Here is a 21,117-nt window from a genome sequence, read left to right on the forward strand (position 1 = left end):
TGTACGCTTAGCTCTCAGTTCTTTGCAACCTGGGAAGCAATGGACAAACAGTAGCTCTTCCAGGGCTCCCTCCCTGACTCTGAGTGTAGACTAGAAACATCCTCCCCTGTCCCTTGCTGCCTCACCCTCTTTTTTTGCTGTTCAATCACGCCCACCTTTTCCTTTCCTTGACGGCTCCACCAGGGACCATTTTCCCATCTCTGGACTTCCATCTAACACTGGCCTTAAAATTTTGGTGAGTTATCCCCTCCTTCCAAGTATCTGTCTCACTATCTGTCCTACTCTGGTGAGGGACTCCCTTAGTCTACCAACTGGGTGGACTCATCTGGTAATTCCTAAGGACATTTAGAAAAAAACCCAGGTGTGCTTATATCATAGATTATCAGTTGGTAGTGAAGATGCTCATTCCTGCCCTCTCCGATACATCTTTGCTTCACGGTAGTACCACTATGGGGATTATTTACCACCTTTTCCACCAAAATTGGCCAGAATTCATCCAAGCTCCCCCACCCCCAAGGGACAGTCCACTGAGATATCACCTCCAAAACCTTCAGACTCTGGGTCTCACAGAAATCATCATGCCTAAATAGCCAATTTTTACTGTAAAATGGTCTGGTCACAATAGCCATTGGCCCAAACAAGGCACTTTCGATTTCCAAATTCAACTTGATCTCAAAAACTTCCTCCAAAGCTATGGGTCATGGGCCTAGGTCTCCCTGTATCTAGGCCTTTGTTTATCTCTGCTCTAGACCCTCTTTTTGTCAATCTTGTTTGACTTATCATATTCTCCTCCTAAAGAAAAATTCCCATCAGATTTCTCTGCCTTCCCTTAAAGAACCCTCTTTTCTTCTGACTTCAACCCAGCTCTATATCATGCTTTCCTCTTCCGTCATCTCATGAGTTATGAAAAATGTTTAAGTTTGAAACTCTTCTGTCTAAATCTGTCTTAGACATGATAAAAGTTTTCCTTCACCTCTCCTACTCCATACAGCGTGCTTCTGTCTTCTCTCCTGACCTGGCCACTGGAGTGAGGACAACGGAAACATAAATGGATGAAGAGAAAGGGAAAGAAAAGTCCTGCTTAAGTAACATTGTCAGTTCTCTCAGCCTCCTGAGTGACTCACACAGTTCCAGGACAAAAAAACATATAAAATCAACTGGAAATCTAAATAACATGTGATTGAAGGTTGGAACTGATTTTCTGTCCCGACCTTCTAAATCTTTTCCACCTAATGCTAAGCCTCTAAACCCTCTAGAAACAATTTCCTCCTCTAAGTCTTGCCTTTGAGATGGACTATTTTCCCAGAAGAGGGAACAGGTCATATCTAGGTCGCTGCAGAGAGAGACCCTAGGCTGGCCCATCTTTTGGTCTTGGCCAAGGCACAATGCAGTAAGGGTTATGGACACATGCCCTCAGCCTCACATGCATATACTATGGAGGGACTAAAGAGGGAATTTCAATTCTTTATGTTTTTCATTTCCTACAAATGCCTTATGTATTTAAAATTAAAATCTCAGTTTTCCAGGTTATGGAATTAACTGAATAGCAAAAGGGAGGCCTTCTTGAGTTCTGCTGTGGATTCAATAATGCATTTGAATTTTTTGATTATGAAAGGCCCAGTGCCAAAATTAAGTCCTAAAGGTATAATTCATTCTACCTCTTCCATGCTTATGAAGAAGCCAGATATCACCAGTTTCAATGGAGACATAATCTTTTTTACTGCATAGTCTGCCCCTTTTCTGGGCATACAAATTCTAATTTATAAAACAAAATTTTGATATAAAATAAGAGGGTGGACTGATGCATTCCATATCCATTATCTGGAGGAGAATATGGGATGCCAGCCCTATACCCAAGACTAGGATCCCTAAATTCAAAGGTTTGGCTAATAACAAAGTTACAGTAGTCCAAGGTAAACTATTATTAGAGATTATTTAAAAAGAAGACATGCTCTAGAGGTAAACCTAATGTCTCTAATATCTAAGAGTGCACTCAGAATTAATGTAATTATTTTCTGTGTCATTGTGTGAATTTTGTGTATGTCTATTGCATGATTAACTTAGTAGAAACAAATATGATAGTTATGGCAGTAGTTTTATTGGAGACTGAGACTGACTCAAAACACTTTCTTAGAATTCAGCTATCAAGCCTCCCAAATGAGTCCTAAAAGAGCAGAATAAGACACATCTCAATCTGCTCCTAAAATTTTTAAAAAACTAGCTGACCAACTTACTTGTGGCTACTTAAGTTAATTTTTGCATGTTCTTGAGCTCTTGAGTCTATGCATGCTTAAACTGACATTTATGGCATGCCCAATTTAAAACATTTTTTGCACATGCCTGTATATGAACTTCTTTAGGTTGATTCTTACAGCGTTGATATAAAGAAATTAAAGACTTCCGTTCTTTTCTCTCCCTACCTCTTCTGCTGCTACTTTTAAGAAAAACCAGATTTTCAAGGTTCTTATGTCAACCAGGTCTAATTAAAACTCAGGCATTATTTTATGGACAGTAACCTTAATCTGTTTCATTTTGTCATAAGTGTAATTTACATTAAATTCTTTATAATTGGCTCTATTAACAAGTGCGTCTTTGTAAGTTTCTTATTGTATGGACAAGCAGTTTAAGATTGCCTTTCTTCATGAGTTTATTTAGTAAAAAATAAGGCTAAAGGAGTTTTTTTTTATTGAGCAAATTATTTAAATTTAAAATTCTTATAAATTTTAGTTTAAAATATAAGTTACAAAAAAAGTCAACAAGTAGAAAAGGATATAGAAAGGTATTGGGTATATTTTTTTGGAGGAAAATTTGAAGGGAAAAAGAAAGTGGTTTTGGATGAGGAAGGATTTTGTAAAGAAAGATTTGTCTTAAAGCACTGATCCAAAAAATGGAGAAGATGGATAAAGACAAACCATCAGAAGTTTCAGAACATTGTATGAAGTCCTGAGTAGGTTTTTAAAGCATATAATAGAAGTTGCTTATAAAAGCATAGGTGTGTGTTGACTGTAATCTAAGTTTCCTGAAAAATTTTTTAGGGTCATGTTAAACTAGGCCCTGATTCTCCATGTCCATAAAATAACAATGCTATCTTAACATTGTTCTGCTCTGAGTACCATCTGTAAGAAACTGTCTTAAGGAAAGATTTTTTTCAAAATAATTACTTGTGTTTTCTTTTGATCTTGTCAAACTTTTTCTACTTAGAAAACTAAATCTAAGCTAAATAAGAGTTCATTTAACAATCTATTCATGTAAAGGACTCTTAAATGATCACCTTATAACTGTGTAATGAGACAACTATTATTTTAAGTAATTCTATCACAATTAGTGCACTATAGATTTGTGACTAAAGGCATGTAGAGCTATTTGTCTAAACTTCATCTAAATATTATACAAATATTTACAGAGTTAAAAGTATGTCTGTTTAATATATGTAAAATGTCCAGATGAAAGCTAAATATTTTTATTCAAAAATATTATATATAAATGTTTAATGAAACTTTTGGTAGTTCTGCTGTTTATAATCAGTTAGATTCAGAAAAACCCTGCCATTTGGGCAATCCTGCTATTTAGTCTGGCCTATATTCTTCTTAGCTAAGTGAGTGTAACTGTATATATGAAATGTACTTGTGCATTTGGAAATAAAACAATTTGGGAGCATAGGCGTTATCCCCTTAACTTGTAATAGATCTAAAGTTTTGACTTTTGTCAGTGCTGCGTACCTATTATCTTACCTAGCCAAAGTCTAATTTTACTCCAAGGGAAAAAGATAAATTAATATGTATATGTGACATCTGTATAGCTGTGAAGCTAATTGTTGCTGGCTCCTTTGTAGAATACTTATACTTCTCAAACATATATGCCTTCTTAGGAAGAAACCTTTACCACATAGATGTTCTTCAAATTAAAATTTTAGTGCTGGTAGATTTTGCAGACTTGTGTCCATGTATTCCCAACTATAACAAGAAGCACTTAGTGTTGCTGTTTTAATGCTACCAATCATAATTATTTTCCTAAAATGCTATCTGCAATGGAAATAATTAGATGTTCTGACAGTTCCTAAACTACTTTTGAGTATTTTAGCCATGGCTATTGTAAGTCTTGTCATTCACTATCCAGGACCTTCACTGGAGCATTTGCAATCACACTCCCAAAAATGACTAACAAGTACCTATTTTTCAATTGAGCCAGTCTTTTACATATTTACTTCTGTTGGCTTTTTGTATTATATTTGTAAAACTTATAACCATTTTCTCTTGACATTCTGCAGCATTTTTAAGATGTCAGGGTATCAACAATAGTCCAGACAACTAAAAATGTGTGCCAGGTAAGCCCACTTCTTTTAAACATCGCTTGCTGCTTATTATTTGGTAAAATGAGTCTTAATTGGCAATGACTTCTATCTGACCTACCTGATTCTTCCCCTTCAATGTGGGATCTGAAAAGAGCATCTGGGAAAAGCTATTCTTGGTGACTAGGGAGTTTCTTTAACCAGAATGGTTAATTTACAAAATCTTCAATGGAAACTGTTCAGAGACAGTTTGGAGACAAGAGGGAAAAGCTGTCACAATCCAGATAGAGTCACCTGTACCAGACCTCACAAAAGTTATTCAAGCCAAGAGGCTTTCAAAAAGAGATCTTATGTATGGCTACTAGACATCCAAACTCTTGCAGGCACCTCTGACAGAAGGCAAACTCATATTTTTGGCCAAGGCCTTCTATTTAAGTAAACACAAAAATGACTATTTTTGCTGGCTCCAAACATATCTTTTTAGTAGTCTGTGCTCACAGAGTTAAGTTTCCCTACACAGCCTATTTAACTGGGAGCCTTCTTTTACTTACTCTGTATTCTGCTTTATAAAGGTGTTTCTAGTTTTTGATTTCAAAAACAAGTCTTTTCTTTTTTCATTGTTGTGCTGGGTGTACACTGTGGCATTTACAAAAGTTCTTACAATATATCAAATATATCATACATGAATTCACCTCTCTATCATTCTCCTTTATCCTCTATCCCCCCATTCCTGTAATAGTTTCACCAGGTTCATTTTTCCATTTACATACATGTGTACACAGTATTTATACTATATTCACCCTACTCCACCCTTTCCACATAACTTCCCCTCTTCACTGACCAACCCCCAGACAGGACCTGTTCTGCCCTCCTTTTTCTCCAATTTTAACAAGTACTTTTGATTGACTTAGCTGTCAGTCATCTGTCCTCTTCTCCTGTACTAATTTATCTTGGTCAGAAAACCCTAATTTGCTCAAGATTAAAAATGGTCAAATGTAAAAATTATAAGAGGTACTTAAACTTCGTTTGCTGAAAAGGATTAACTCCTTACTTGGGCCCAGAAATTAACTAAAAGCAGAAATAGCAAAGTATCTCTCCATTTTGTATCTGCCATTGCTCTGAGCCATTTTCTTTGTAGTCATCTTTCAACCACCTTGGAGTTAAGAAAAAACACAAATGATCAATAACATCAAATGATCATGACAAGGAACTGAAACTAACCCCAACAATAGACTCTTCTCAGGACTGACCACCTCCAGAAAACTGTAACAATGTTACAGTGGAGAGAAGAAATTATTTCTTGTACTTTATTGTACAGTAGAGTGAGCATAGATAATGATGAAGCATTGTTCCAAATAACTGGAAGGACTCTTGAATAATTCACCACAAAGAACAGGTACATGTTAGGTGATAGAATGCTGATAATAGTGATTTGATCACTACACAAAGTATACATGCATTGAAATATTACATTGTAACCCATAAATCTGGACAATTATGGCTTAGTAAAAATTAAAGTCAGCAAATATGACCTAGGGAAAAATGATGGTGAATTGAGTGCCCCAAAATGTCTAATGTGTGAACTAGTCCTGTGTAGTACTAAAAAGATTGGGATGTCTATGTCTCTGAACAAAACAACTAAATAATCCTCAACTTCAATTCACCTGCAGTATTTCCAAGTCCTTCAGACAAAAGAATGGAGGTCACTAATCAACTCATTTTAGAATTGCTTTCTATGTTTGGAATTTTCTTCTCTGGTCTGCCTTGCATACAATTCTCTCTGGTGCCTTTAAATGTTCAAAGTTTAATGGGGATCGTTTGTCTTTGTATTTTCTACAAGAAAAATGGTTTTCTAAGACATAGTATATAAAATTGTATGTTCTTTACCCTATTTTGTAAAAGCAAAATTACAAAGGAGTCTAGTAGCAAGAACTACTACCCTGGTTACAGATTTTGAAAAAATACTCTCTGTATAATTTATCTTCTGTGATTATAATGAGCAATAGTGGTGAGAAAATTTCAAACCTTTTGACATTTGATCCTTCTCTATTCTCCACTGTATGACGGTAATTTCTGTATCATTCAGAGTTCAGTCACAGAATGAGAAACCACACGTTTCACATAACCACGAGTTGCTAACTGGAGGTGAACCTGTTGCCTTAAAGACTGAAAAAAGAGTTTGGAATAGTCAAACACAGAGTTTTGGAATTAGTCCCATGGTTCTAAGACTCCAACCTCTGAGCAGAGGATACAGCCAGCTTGCGTCTGGAACCTCTGGGATTTGGTGCAAGGCTCAGAGACCTGGGACTCACAACTGTTGGGAGGTGGTATGGTAGTTTTGCTGTGTCTGTGAGACTGACAATGCTGCTTCTCTAAGGCTTACTATATATAATATATATATATATATATATATATATATATATATATATATTTCATTGTGCAGAATGAAAGTCACTGCTGCCACCAAGGAGCGCAGCTACTGAGGCTAAGCTGATGAGAACATAACTACATAGTTCTCTCAAGTTCCTAGTATCCCTCTAGGTCCCCTATGGGCAGAAACTGTAGGGAGGATGGGCAAAAGGAAAGGCAAATAGTAAGTTTCCTCTCTCCATGTGCAAAAGGACTAAAAAGGGGAAGGTAGTTTGGAATCAAGTGGTACTAAGTGGAAACACACATGCACACAAACATAGACACACAAATCCATGAGTTAGGTCTTTGCTAAGGAAACTCAAAGACATGAATTTCATAAAATAACCATGAGTTGTTTAAAATAAGGAAAAGCAGGAATATTTACTTCTTTTTAAAATGGTGAAAGCTTAGGATTCAAAACATTAAAGAACCCTAGGATTTTCTGTTATTGATGATGCATACAATAATATTTCTCCTGCTAGGACACAAAAAATTAATACTTGGAAAATATCATTAAGGTTTGTATTCATCTTCTGGATTTGTAAAATTTTCCTCTTTCTCAAGAACTTTAGGTTCTTTCATGGGCTCTTTCTTGGATGAAGTTTGAACTTTGGGTTCTTCTTTCACAGGGAGAGGTTCAGCCTCAGGTTCTTCTTTCTTGGGCAGTAATTTATCCCTCTTACAGAAGAAAATGAACAAAGAGAATAACAAAAAGCAAAAAGGACCTAGAAAAATCAGACCTGTGTAAATCCTTTTTTGCCCCCTTTTTAAAACATCCACGTCTTCTAGTGGAGATGGTCCACTATCAACACTACCACCAGAACCTTTCTTCAGACAGTTGGGTGGATCCCACCCAAAGTGACAATGGCAGTGCTGTTTATTGTTGCAGATCCCTCTCATGTTGCAATCATTTGTTGAACATGTACCTTTTAAGCTTGATATATTGACACACTTCCTGTGGATGCACAGTTGTTCTAGACCACATGCTGTGCCATCTTTAACTTCACCAATATCAGGTATGGTCATCCCCCAATGGTAGTCGGTACCCCAGCAGGTGACCTCATTGAAGTGAATCTGATGCACAGTAGAGTGTTCTTTCAAAAGGGGAATATGTGGCATATTCTCACACTGAACTCTCCCACAGAGGACATCGGTGATATTACACTGTAAGTACCCATCGCTAGTCATACCACAGTTACCAAAACGGTCACCTCGAGTGTTCATTTCCTTGTAGCAACTCTGATTTGCACTAGTGGCATCCTTGCCAAAAATCTTCTTACACTGTTCATGATGGTTATTACATATCTTTTTATAGCAGTAGCCTATGCCCAGGCAAGGCAACCCATCCTGCACATACACATCTTCTGGACACTCTGGTGAAGTTCCATTACACCACTCTGGAAGATCACATTCACCGTCCTGCTCTCTGCATAAGGTCCTTGGTGGCAAGACCTGGCAATCTTTACAACAAAGCCCCGAAGCACAAGCAGCTCCCGGTTTCAGAGTACAGCCTAGCAGGCAACATGAATCATTTGTACATGATTTTAAGGATCCACAGTCACACTGCTCTCCATCCTCAACTACACCATTCCCACATTGCACCCATGGAAAGATGGCCTTTCGAACTGGCGAATTACGCAGACAGTTTCTCTGGGTGTTCCATAACTGAGCATAACTGCAGTTGCTGAATTGTGTTGAAAAAACATTTCCTGAATTCATTATGCAATGTCGGTGCCCTTGCCCACATATGCATAACTCATCATCATCATGATGCATACCCAAAACATGACCCACCTCATGTGTTGCAATGTATGCCAAATAAGGTACTTCATCATTTAAGAAACTACTAATTGCACAATTGGAGTCAAAATTACATGCTGAGCCAAGATTGGCTTGGCCCAACATGCCTGAATAGCTGTGATTTACGTAAATATGTGCAATATCATGGGAAATGCGGGTACTGAAGTCTCCTCTCTTCCAAGTGCAAAAGTCTATTAGGACAGACTGTATGTCATTATCTTCCACATTTATGGGATTTCTTTCAGTCCAGACCTCAAGTCCGACTAAAATCACATCAATGCCCACAAAAGAAAAATAGGAATTCATTTCATTTATAATTATGATTATTTCATCTTGCAGTTTTGACATATTCCTTTCCAGATAAAGAAATCGTTTATGGTCTACCACCACTCCCAGTTCAACTATCCGTGTTTGGATCCACCAGCCTTCATAGCCACTTTGCTTCAGAGTTGAAACAGCCCTTGCTTGAATCTTCAGTTGTCGTTCTATTTCTTCTTCTGTTACTGCACATCTCACAGAGAGTAATTCTCTCTCTTCACTGTCCATCTTATAAATCAAATGTTCAAATGTACCAGAAAGATTCTTGGGCTTGATTTCATAAAGAATATCATTTATCTGTAGTATTCCTTGTAAGCCCCCCAAACAGGTGGTAAGAGCAACTAGGGATTCTGGGTCCCCTTCCACATAACCATGATAGTAGCAGTCATTCTGGATAAAAGGCTGGTCCTCAAGGAGAGTGCCCTGGTCTGTGTAGGTGAACACAGAGAGATCTCTGGATACCAAAAACTTATTGGTCTTCATGTGGACAACATGGCTTTGGCCTCCAAAGTACAGGCTATAGGAGAGCCAGTCTGGAGACCTTGTGACTATTCCAGTGCCAGTGACCCTCAAGGGTATGACCACTTCTGGGGGGCTGTGATGTTGAGCATGTATATATTGGGACCATCCAGAATGGAAGAGTAATAGCCCCAGCCAGAGCTGCAGGAGGGTGATCCTTACATGCACCAGAGCCTCAACCAGAGTCATCATGGGCTATGAGGGAAAGAGAGCAAAGATGGAGAGCAGGAGACAATGCTGGCCTGTTTTCTTCCTTTGTCTTATTTGTATGTAGCACTGACCACGAAGTGTTTGTCTTCTACAAAGTTAGTTCTTCAGAGCAGCAGAACTAAAAGAAAAAGAAAGACAGAGATATGAGTGGGTAATTATGAGCCAGGATTGAGAGAAAGAGCATGGATGATATGGGTCAAAATAAATTTCAATTTGGTCCAAGAAATGACATGATCTAATTGTTTTTTTTTTTTCTTTAGCTTTAGTTAAGCAGAGTCAGCCTGTGGTTGTGCAAAGAATGACATTGGCCACAGGTTGACAATTCCTAAATCTAGATGAAGGACACATGTATTCAGCATAGTGCTTTCTAAATAAATGTTCATGTGTGAATGTAGAAAGGAGTAAAATAGTGGAGATGAACCAATTCAGGTTATAATACATATATACATGGAAATGTAACAATGGAACTCCTTGGATAGTTATCTTAAACAAATAAAAATGTCAATTTTTTCTTTTACAAAATCAGAGAAAAGGATGGCAGAACAAGTCCTTTCTGGAGAGGGAGTACCAGTGTGACAGGAAGGATGTGGGGACAGGATGTAGGAGAGTGAGTATGGTGAAAACAGTGTCTGCACGTGTCACATATATGTATGTGGAAAAATGAGGACTGTTGAAACTATTGAATATATTCAAAAATGGGGGGAAGGGAGTGAAAGAGAATGATGGAGTAGATGAATTCAAGTTTGACATATTTGATATATTGTAAGAACTTTTGTAAGTGACACAATGTACCCCCCAAAAATGATTTCCAAGATGGGAATGAAGTATTAAAAATATTTAGAACAAAAGTATCTTAATGGAAAGGTGAAGATATATCTTTTTTTGGATGAGAAAATCTTGATTTTTACATGTTGATTTGGCATCAATACTTCTTCCTTTCTATTTAAAATGAAAAAATATTCAGTTAAATTAGTGAAAAGAGATATGAAAAACATATTCATTATTTTTTCTCATGGTCCTTAATATGTAATTGGTGCAACAAATCATTAATTGTCCTATCTTCCCTTAATCTTGTCAAATTGCAGTGTCAAAGCATCAAGTGTTCTTCAAAAGAATTAGTATCTACTATAATGGATATCATTTTTTCAAAAAAAAAAACAAGAAAGAAAGTAATTGGAAGGTACCTTGGGTTAATTCATAGAGGTTACTCAGCAGTGTTTATATATAATTATACAATTGAGAAAAATAATATTTTTAAAGTCTCTGTTATATGAAATGAAATGGAAATCAAACAAGCTGGAGAAGTAGGAGATGGAGATGAGAGAATACAGATTGCAAAACAAAATGCCCAGAAGTGAAAATGAAATGAATAAACCATAAAGGGAGGAGGAGAGCTTTGGGGAAAGTAGTATTATTGTGATGGGGAAAATCATCAAATATCTGACATTTTAGGATTATAAAGTAATCAGCTTACAGTACTGACCTTCTAATGTGTTTTATATCATGACTAAAAATACAAAATTTTTCCTCAGTGGTAGAAATGTAATATCACATTTGTGAAATGATATTCATTTCACACACTTCCATGTCTTTAAGTATTTGTGACTTGTCCACATTGCTTTTAACTTTCTGAGTTTCTAAATTTCCTTATCAATATGTAGACCCCCAACTGAAATGTCAACATTGCCTTTGTTTTTATATTATTAAATCTCAATCATGGTGGTTTAAGTTGTAAAACCAAGAAGTCTTCATTAAATCTTATTTAATACAGGAGCAGATGTTTTTTCTTAGTCACTGTGTTACTGCACATAGGTGCAAGGGGACTTGTTTCAGGCTGACTGTTATCTTCAAAGTTAAAGTCACACTAGTGCCTAATTGAGACAGTCATTAACTAAAGTAAAATGAATAGAGACTCCCTGTTCAATATACCAAGAGCCCACAGAAGAAAGTAAGAACACTGAATGAAAACTTCTTTCCAAAGAACAAAATTCTCTAGAGTAAACTTCTGACATGACTGTTTTGATATATATTTGTTCATTGGTATAGAGGGTAGATTTTTGTTGTGATAGGAAACAATTATTAGTATAATGTGGCACTTTTGAGAGCGAACCAATACGAATTGTCAGAATTGTTCCTAAAACCTCATTATACATGTGTACAGCAGAGAAACAAATTCGAAGGAACATTTGTTGAGCCAGACTATCTTTTTACTCATTATATTATTTTATACAATGACTCTAGAGGCCACAGATCTTGAGATAATGTAACATTTTCATTTATAAAGCTATGTAGTGCCATATGAGTAGAGTACTCAAAGGTGACTTTGAAATACCCTTTTTTTTGTAAATTCTGTTTCCTTTTCCCACAATTTTACCAAATTAATGAATCTCTGTAACCTAACAAACACTCCTCCCTGCCATTTATAGTTTACAGTGTTCTTCAAATGATGATTAGCAACATATTAAATGCAGTTTAGAGTATTCAAAGAAAATATATAGAGAATGGAAATTAATACAAGGTGTACTCCTTCCCAAGATCTGAATAATTGGCAAAGAATCATGGTGTGTGTTTGTGTGTGTATGTGTGTGTTGATGAACTAATTATTTGTGGTTGTGTCCTTTAGAGCTTAACTCTTGAAAGACTTACGAACTGGTGAAGTGATGATACCCATGATCCTTTCTCTTTATAGCTCTCTCCATACTCATAACACCCATCCCTATGAACAAAGATTTTTGAGACCTCAGATGACATAGAATACAAATTCCCTTCTTTAGTTGTTTCTCACTGGTTTAAGTTCTAGATTTAGCCGCCTGGCAACAGGAATCTCTCAGTCTAAAGAATCTGATAATTGACTAGGATTCCTTTGCACTCTAGCTGTTTCATTCCATATGTAGAAATATCCATATGTAGAAATATCTACATACTCTTCAATATGACTATATCTTATTTCTGAATTATCCTCATTCAATGTGCTCCAATAATTGCTCAATATGAATAAGTCTTATTTTCCAGGTACATATGTTCATCATATGCAGGATGATCATTTCACCTTCTGTAGTTTTTTTCATATTGTTACTCTAGAACCACATTTCCACAACTTTGAGTCATATTATGGTGCACTTGAACAACTCAAAGTTCCTCAATAAAGTTCAACTCTATTTAAAACACAATCTAAGGAATCCAAATATCTATAGTTTATCAGTAGACATCACTTTAAAATTAAATGTTCTTATTTATCAGAAACTATTACAGATGTTTATATTTATAGGATTGATTTAGCTGTGTTGTTGATATCAACCTAGAAGAAGGTGACATAATGGTATTTCATGAAGCTAGGCTTGGGCTCAGAGATTCTGTCAGATTCTATCATAGACTCTTGTCATTGTCATTTCGGTTGTCTATTCCAGAGTTACAGCTAGTAAAGACAGAGCAGCATAGGCACCATAAGTACTGATACACATTTTGTATGATCTACTGCAACCTTGGAGGGAAGATTTCACTTAACGTTAAGGTGAGTAGGCCCATGTTCCTAAGGTACTGGCTGAGTGAGAAGATGCTTCAGAACATGATGCATGTGATTCAACAGAGCTGGAGACTGCGGCTTCATGAGCTCAGACTCATGATCTGTCAGAACATTGAAAATAATTTGGTCTCTTGAGAATGGATCACATAAATTCCCCTCATTAAGGTTCATTTCAACCAACTATCAGATAGTTCTGGTGAACAGGGAACTGCATTCCCTTTGTGGAGAAAAACTAAGTATAGTCGCTGCATTAGAATTAACTGGACATTCTTTCCACCCACTTTGAACATTTCAAGACCAATGTCATTTCATAGTATATCCCCACATTTATAAATATATTTCTCCCTATCTCACCTTTTCAAAATCCTATCAAATTATTCAAAGCAAAATTCAAAGACCAACACTTTGAAGCTCATTTCGCTACTTGATCTGACCACCCAACTGCATGTTATTTGTCCCATTCCTATTTCACTTAGCAAAGACCATGACAATATTCATTATTTAAGGATGTCTTTTCACTCTATTTAATTGTAAGCACCTTTGGGACCCAAGTCCCAATCATATATTCATTGTTATAAAGAACATAGAGTGATAGGTACTAAAAATGGCTTTCACAAAATAAGGATATTGGACTCATAACTGAAAACATTTGAGGAAATATAAGGGTCAGTTTCAGTCAAATTAGGTATATTCATAATTGCTGAAATTAACAGTGAGGTATATGATTGAGGATTTTCAGTCTTAGCTCCAGATTAGTGCTTATCAACCAGAGGTAATGTTCCTACTCAGAAGATTCTGGGAACATTTGGAGATATCTTTGTAGCAAATGTCAAGAATTTTGCACTTGGATTAGGCACATGTGTGATTTTAACATTGAAGATAATGGTTAGTCTAAAACAAGTACCCTTGAGCAATAAGGCAAAGACTAAGAAAAACTATCTGCTCCTCCATTAAATAAGCATTAACAAAGAATTCTTGGTTTTTCAACTTAAACTACCATGATTGAGATTCAATAATAATAAAAATTTATAAAAACAGTGTTGATTTTTTTCGGTTGAGGTTCTAAATATTGATGACGAAGTTTAAAAACTCAGAAACTTGAAAGCAATGTGGACAAGTCACAAATACTTAAAGGCATGGAAGTGTATGAAATGAGTATCTGTTTATGATTTCAGGCTTCAGGCTGTAGTGTCAGGCTGTTTTTCTCCCTTTATTCAACCCTCTGTGATTTAAATTTCCAGCAGTGTTGGCATGTGGCAATGATGGGAAAACTTGCAAGGTAAATTTTGTGAGTTCTCTATGTGCTTGATGAGTAGGTTTAAATGAAGAATAAATATTGTAGTTAATTATGTAATATGTAAGAGTTAGGGTGGATGATGGTGATAAGATGATACAGTACATAGTTATAGGTTGATAGTGAAAGATTGCTAAAGATGAGTTGTCAGAGTAAAATCAAACAAGCAACAGCAGGAAAAACACCTGGTGTGCTTATTGGTTGTTCATGTGTTGACTACACAGTAAGACAATGAATAAAATGGCAGAGAGAAAAGTAGTAAATCAGTCACCTAGCTCTTTGTGGGTGTGCAGGATTGACAGAGGAGTTGGTGAAAAAAATAAGGAAGAAAGATGAATAGTGTTCTAACAAGATGGCTGTCAGTTAGTGGTTTAGAAGTCGGTTTGGCAATGAAAGCAAATTATGTCCAAATATCTGTCCTGATGCCTAGTGGGGATTTTGAGAGTGGAAAGGGTCTCTTCTGCTGGACTTCACAATGAGTTACACATCTTTGTAAAGTTAAGTCAGAATAAGAAGTTCTCTGTAAACAATAGTAAGAAAGAGAAGAGAAAAGAAGATTTCATAAATGCAGGAAAACGAATTTAAAGAGAAGAGTAAAAGAACTTAGAATCAAGGCAAAAGAAAACTGAGGTTAAAATGGGTCCTGGATGCAGGAGATGATAGGTGCTGGCCTCTTTCATTTCTGAGATCCCTACTGAGGGAAATGGGGTTTGAACAGAGAACAGGTTTCATTTCCCATGGTATTTTTTTTCCCAGATTTTTAACATGTTACTTTAGTGATCTCATGAAAATTGAGGATGTTTTCACTAGATCATTAAAAATATGTAATTTATATACATGAATACAATTTTACAGATTCTGACAGTGTAAATTTGCCACAAACACTAAGCATAAATTTGTAGTGCAGACCACTGACTTGCTCAAGTATGTATCATCCAATTATATTTCCCAGGTGTACATCACAGAATAAGCACATTATGTGTTTTTATTAATATTTTACCCCAAAACAATGAATCAGCATTATAAGCCAGGCTCTATGCTACCACCAGATTTCTCATTTTCACAAATGTGATAGTACACTTGTATCACTGAGGTAAATTTTTGTATTTGTATTTTTAGTTATGACAAACATTTTTGGAGGTCCATGTTGTAAGCTGATTACCATATAGTCATAAAATACCAGAAATGTTGATGTTTTTGCCCCATTGCAATAATGCTACCTTTCTGAAAATTATCCTTCCTTCTTTTAGTGTTTACTGATATCTTTTTCACTTCTGGAAGCATTTTGTATTGCCTTCGGTATCCTCCCATCTCCAACTCTTACTTTCCCATATTATTTGATTTCCATTTCATTTCATATTGCCATTGGCTTTAAAAAATTATTATGTTTCTCAATAGCACGATTAAATATAAACACTTTTGAGTAACCACTATGCATTAACTCAGGGTACCTTCCAATTACATTATTTCTCTTTTTTGAACAGTGGAATTCACTATAGTAGATACCAACTCTATAGAAGGACAGTTGTTGCTTTGACACTTTGTAATTTGTCAGGATTAAAGGAAGATAGGACAATTGATGATTGGTCACACCAACTACCTAGGAAAGGATTATAAGTAAAAATAATGAATGTGAGTACTTTTTACATGTCTTTCTTCACTAAAGTGACAAAATCATTTTTCAGTTTAGATAGAAGGGAAGAACTATTGATACCAAATCAACATGACAAATTTCCTCATCTAAAAAAGATGTATCTTCACCTTTCCATTAGGACACTTCTGTTCTAAATACTTATTGTAGAAATATTCACATATGAATACATAGTTAGAAAGCACTATAGTGAATATATGTGTCCTTCATCTAGATTTATCTGTGACAAACTAGTGGCCAAGTCATTCTTTGCACAAACATAGGCTGACTCTGCTTAACTATAACTAAAGAGAAAATTCAGTACATTAGTTCTTCTCATTTCTTGGACCAAATGCTAATGTATTTTAACCAAAGCCATGCATGCTATTTTTCTCCTTCCTGACTAGCATGTAATTAACACTCATATCTTTTTCTTTTTCTTTTTTATCTTTTAGTTCTGCTGCTCTGAAGAATTAACTTTGTAGAAGACAAACACTTTGTGGTCAGTGCATCATACAAGTAAGACAAAGGAAGAAAACAGGCCAGCATTGTCTCCTGCTCTCCATCTTTGCTCTCTTTCCCTCATAGCCCATGATGACTCTGGTTGAGGCTCTGGTGCATGTAAGGATCACCCTCCTGCAGCTCTGGCTGGGGCTATTACTCTTCCATTCTGGATGGTCCCAATATATACATGCTCAACATAACAGCCCTCCAGAAGTGGTCATACCCTTGAGGGTCACTGGCACTGGAATAGTCACAAGGTCTCCAGACTGGCTCTCCTATAGCCTGTACTTTGGAGGCCAAAGCCGTGTTGTCCACATGAAGACCAATAAGTTTTTGGCATCCAGAGATCTCTCTGTGTTCACCTACACAGACCAGGGCACTCTCCTTGAGGACCAGCTTTTTATCCAGAATGACTGCTACTACCATGGTTATGTGGAAGGGGACCCAGAATCCCTAGTTGCTCTTACCACCTGTTTGGGGGGCTTACAAGGAATACTACAGATAAATGATATTCTTTATGAAATCAAGCCCAAGAATCTTTCTGGTACATTTGAACATTTGATTTATAAGATGGACAGTGAAGAGAGAGAATTACTCTCTGTGAGATGTGCAGTAACAGAAGAAGAAATAGAACGACAACTGAAGATTCAAGCAAGGGCTGTTTCAACTCTGAAGCAAAGTGGCTATGAAGGCTGGTGGATCCACACATGGATAGTTGAACTGGGAGTGGTGGTAGACCATAAACGATTTCTTCATCTGAAAAGGAATATGTCAAAAGTACTGAAGGAAAAAATTGTAATTATGAATGGAATTAATTCGTACTTTTCTTTTTTAGGTGTTAATGTTATTTTAGTTGGACTTGAGGTCTGGACTGAAAGAAATCCCATAAAAATAACAAATAACATAAGTTCTGCTCTAAAGAATTTTTGCAATTGGAAGAGAAATGGCTTCATGGTCTGCATACCCCATGACCCTGCACCAATTTACATAATGCAGACTTTTTGGGGTAGAATGGGCCAAGCCTTTATCGGATCAGTATTCATTTTGCCCTCAATTGTGCAATTAGTAGTTTCTTAATTGATGAAGTATTTTATTTGGCATACATGGTAACACATGAGGTGGGTCATGTTTTGGGTATGCATCATGATGATGATGGTTTGTGCATATGTGGGCAAGGGCACCGACATTGCATAATGAATTCAGGAAATGTTTTTTCAACACAATTCAGCAACTACAGTTATGGAACACCCAGAGAAACTGTCTGCGTAATTCGCCAGTTCGAAAAGCCATCTTTCCATGGGTGCAATGTGGGAATGGTGTAGTTGAGGATGGAGAGCAGTGTGACTGTGGATCCTTAAAATCATGTGCAAATGATTCATGTTGCCTGCTAGGCTGTACTCTGAAACCGGGAGCTGCTTGTGCTTCGGGGCTTTGTTGTAAAGATTGCCAGGTCTTGCCACCAAGGACCTTATGCAGAGAGCAGGACGGTGAATGTGATCTTCCAGAGTGGTGTAATGGAACTTCACCAGAGTGTCCAGAAGATGTGTATGTGCAGGATGGGTTGCCTTGCCTGGGCATAGGCTACTGCTATAAAAAGATATGTAATAACCATCATGAACAGTGTAAGAAGATTTTTGGCAAGGATGCCACTAGTGCAAATCAGAGTTGCTACAAGGAAATGAACACTCGAGGTGACCGTTTTGGTAACTGTGGTATGACTAGCGATGGGTACTTACAGTGTAATATCACCGATGTCCTCTGTGGGAGAGTTCAGTGAGAGAATATGCCACATATTCCCCTTTTGAAAGAACACTCTACTGTGCATCAGATTCACTTCAATGAGGTCACCTGCTGGGGTACCGACTACCATTGGGGGATGACCATACCTGATATTGGTGAAGTTAAAGATGGCACAGCGTGTGATCTAGAACAGCTGTGCATCCACGGGAAGTGTGTCAATATATCAAGCTTAAAAGGTACATGTTCAACAAATGATTGCAACATGAGAGGGATCTGCAACAATAAACAGCACTGCCTTTGACACTTTGGGTGGGATCCACCCAACTGTCTGAAGAAAGGTTCTGGTGGTAGTGTTGATAGTGGACCATCTCCACTAGAAAACGTGGATGTTTTAAAAAGGGGGCAAAAAAGAATTTACACAGGACTGATTTTGCTAGCTTTTTTTTTGCATTTTGTTATTCTGTTTGCTCATTTTGTTGAGGACTAGGGGTAAATTAGCAGTAAACAAGTAAGAGCCAGAGGTTGAAATTTCCTCTGAGAAAGAACCCAAAGTTCAAACTTCACCTGAGAAAGAAGAGCCCAAGGTTCAAACTTCACCTTTAAAAGAAGAGAAAAATTTTACAATTCCAGAAAATGATCCCAAACCTTGACGAAATTTCCCAATATACATTTTTAATGCCCTGGCAGATGAAATTTCATCAGTGACAGAAAATCCCAAGGTTCTTTAATGTTTTAGGATCATGAGGTTTCACCATTAATTAAAAAGTAAATCCTCACATATTCCTGCTTTTTTTTTTTTAATTTTAAGCAACTTAATGGTAATTTTTGTGAAAAAAATTTCCCTTTATTGTTGTGCTGGGTGGGGGTACATTGTGGTGTTTACAAAGGTTCTTACAATGTACCAACTGTATCATACTTGAATTCACCCCTTCCATTGCTCTCCTTTATCCCCCAATTCATGGAGCAGCTACAACAGGTATAATTTTTGCATTTACATGCATGTGCACACATTTGTTGCACTGTATTCACTCTCCTACCTCCTTTCCCCATCACCGCCTGCTTTACGAAATCCTTGTGTTTGAGTTTCCTCAGAAAAGACCTAACTCTTGGATTTGTGAGTGTATATTTGTGTGTGTGTGTGTTTTCGCTTGGTACCTCCTGGCTCCAAACCTTCCCCTTTGTGCTCGCTTTTTCACATAGAGAAAGGGAACCTATCATTACCATTCCCTTTTGCCAGTCTTCCCTACTGTTTCTACACACTGGGGGCATAGAGGGAGACCTGGAGCTTGAGAGAACCATGTGGTTTTGTTCTCATCAGCTTAGCTTCAGTAGCAGCTCTCCTCAGTGACAGCAGTTTCTTTATTCTGTATAGTGGAATATATATATTTAGTATGTCCCAGAGCAGCAACTCTGAGTCCCAGGTCTCTGAACCTTGCTCTGAATCTCAAAGGTTGCAGATGCAAGCTGGCTGCATCTTCTCCTCAGATGTTGGGGTCTTACATGGGACCAACTCCACAACTCTATGTTTGACTATTCCAAAGTCCTCCCTGTGAGGGAGGTAACATGTATATCTCTGTTTAGCAATTTGTAGTTATCTCGAACATGTGGTTTCTCATTTTGTGACCAATCTCTGAATGATATAGAATTTATCTTCATACAATGGAGAACACAGAAGGAGTCTATAATCTTCAGGAGATAATTCAAATAAAATAGAGTTTTTTCAAAATCTGTAACCAGGGTAATAGTCCTTGCCACTCAACTCCTTTGGAAATTTGCTTACACAATAGGGTAAGAACATATAATTTTATATACTGTGCCTTAGAAAACCATTTTTCCTATAGAAAAAATAATAAAAGATACCCACTAAACTTTGAACATTTAAAGGCATCAGAGAGCAGTAAATTCAAAGAGGACCAGAGAAGAAAATTTCAAACATAGAAAGCTGAAATTGTTGAACAGTGACCTCCATTCTTTCATCTGGAGCTCTTGGCAACACTGCAGGTGAATTGAAGTTGAGGTTTAGTGTTTTGTTCAGAGACATAGAAATCCCAATCCTATTAATAGTCCACAGGACTAGTTCACACATTAGATATTTTGGGGCATTCAATTCACTATCATTTTTTCCCAAGTCACATTTGTTTGTTTTATATTTTTATTGAATCTTAATTGTCCATGTTTATAGGGTAATGTAATATTTCAAAGGGAGTGTACTTTGTGGTCAAATCAGGATTATTAGCATATCATCTCTCACCAAACATACCTATTTTTTGTGGTAAAACATTCAAGAGTCCTTATTTTCTAGTTATTTGAACAATGCACCATTGTTATCTGTACTCACTTCTGTACAATAGAGTACAGGAAATAATTTCACCTTGCTACTACAACACTGTCCTCATTAAGCAAATTCCCCCCAGTTTTCTTTCCTCTGTATCCTCCCTAACTTTTGTGAATCATTATTCTGCACTCAACTTCCACAAGATCAATTGTTTTACATTTCACATATAAGTGAGATCATGCAGTATTTGTCTTTCTGCCCCTGGCTTATTTCTCTTAACATAGTGTCCTCCATCCTGGCTCATTTATGGTGTTGCAAGTGACAAGATTTCATTCTTTTTTTAGTGAATGCTATTCCACTCTGTATATATTCCACAGTTTCTTTATCTATTCGTCCATTAATGGGTAGTAAAGATGTTTCTGTAACTTGGCTGTTATGGATGGTAATACAACAAACGTGCAAGTTCATGTGTTTCTTCAACACATTGATCATTTCCATGGCTATTTTGTTTGTTCGTTTTTTGCTATGAGAATCAAATCCATAGCCTTACACCTTATTGCCTTCTATTTTTAAAGCTTTTACAAACTTCCATACTGTTTTCCATAAT

General features: G+C 36.8%; 2 protein-coding genes across 2 annotated transcripts; one reads left to right on the top strand and one right to left on the bottom strand.

The window, feature by feature from the left end:
- Positions 1 to 7,210: 7,210 nt before the first annotated feature.
- LOC109675477 (disintegrin and metalloproteinase domain-containing protein 20-like) lies at positions 7,211 to 9,523 on the bottom strand. Its single transcript, XM_074053322.1, has one exon. The coding sequence runs from the start codon at positions 9,521 to 9,523 to the stop codon at positions 7,211 to 7,213; it is 2,313 nt and encodes a 770-aa protein (XP_073909423.1).
- Positions 9,524 to 16,585: 7,062 nt separating this feature from the next.
- LOC141416278 (disintegrin and metalloproteinase domain-containing protein 25-like) lies at positions 16,586 to 18,722 on the top strand. The gene is given in 3 exon segments (XM_074053323.1): positions 16,586 to 17,543; positions 17,546 to 17,737; positions 17,740 to 18,722. Coding segments are annotated over 3 exon segments (2,133 nt in total).
- Positions 18,723 to 21,117: the final 2,395 nt, after the last annotated feature.

The sequence above is a fragment of the Castor canadensis genome, chromosome 14, assembly GCF_047511655.1.
Source record: "Castor canadensis chromosome 14, mCasCan1.hap1v2, whole genome shotgun sequence".
NCBI classification, from domain to species: domain Eukaryota; kingdom Metazoa; phylum Chordata; class Mammalia; order Rodentia; family Castoridae; genus Castor; species Castor canadensis.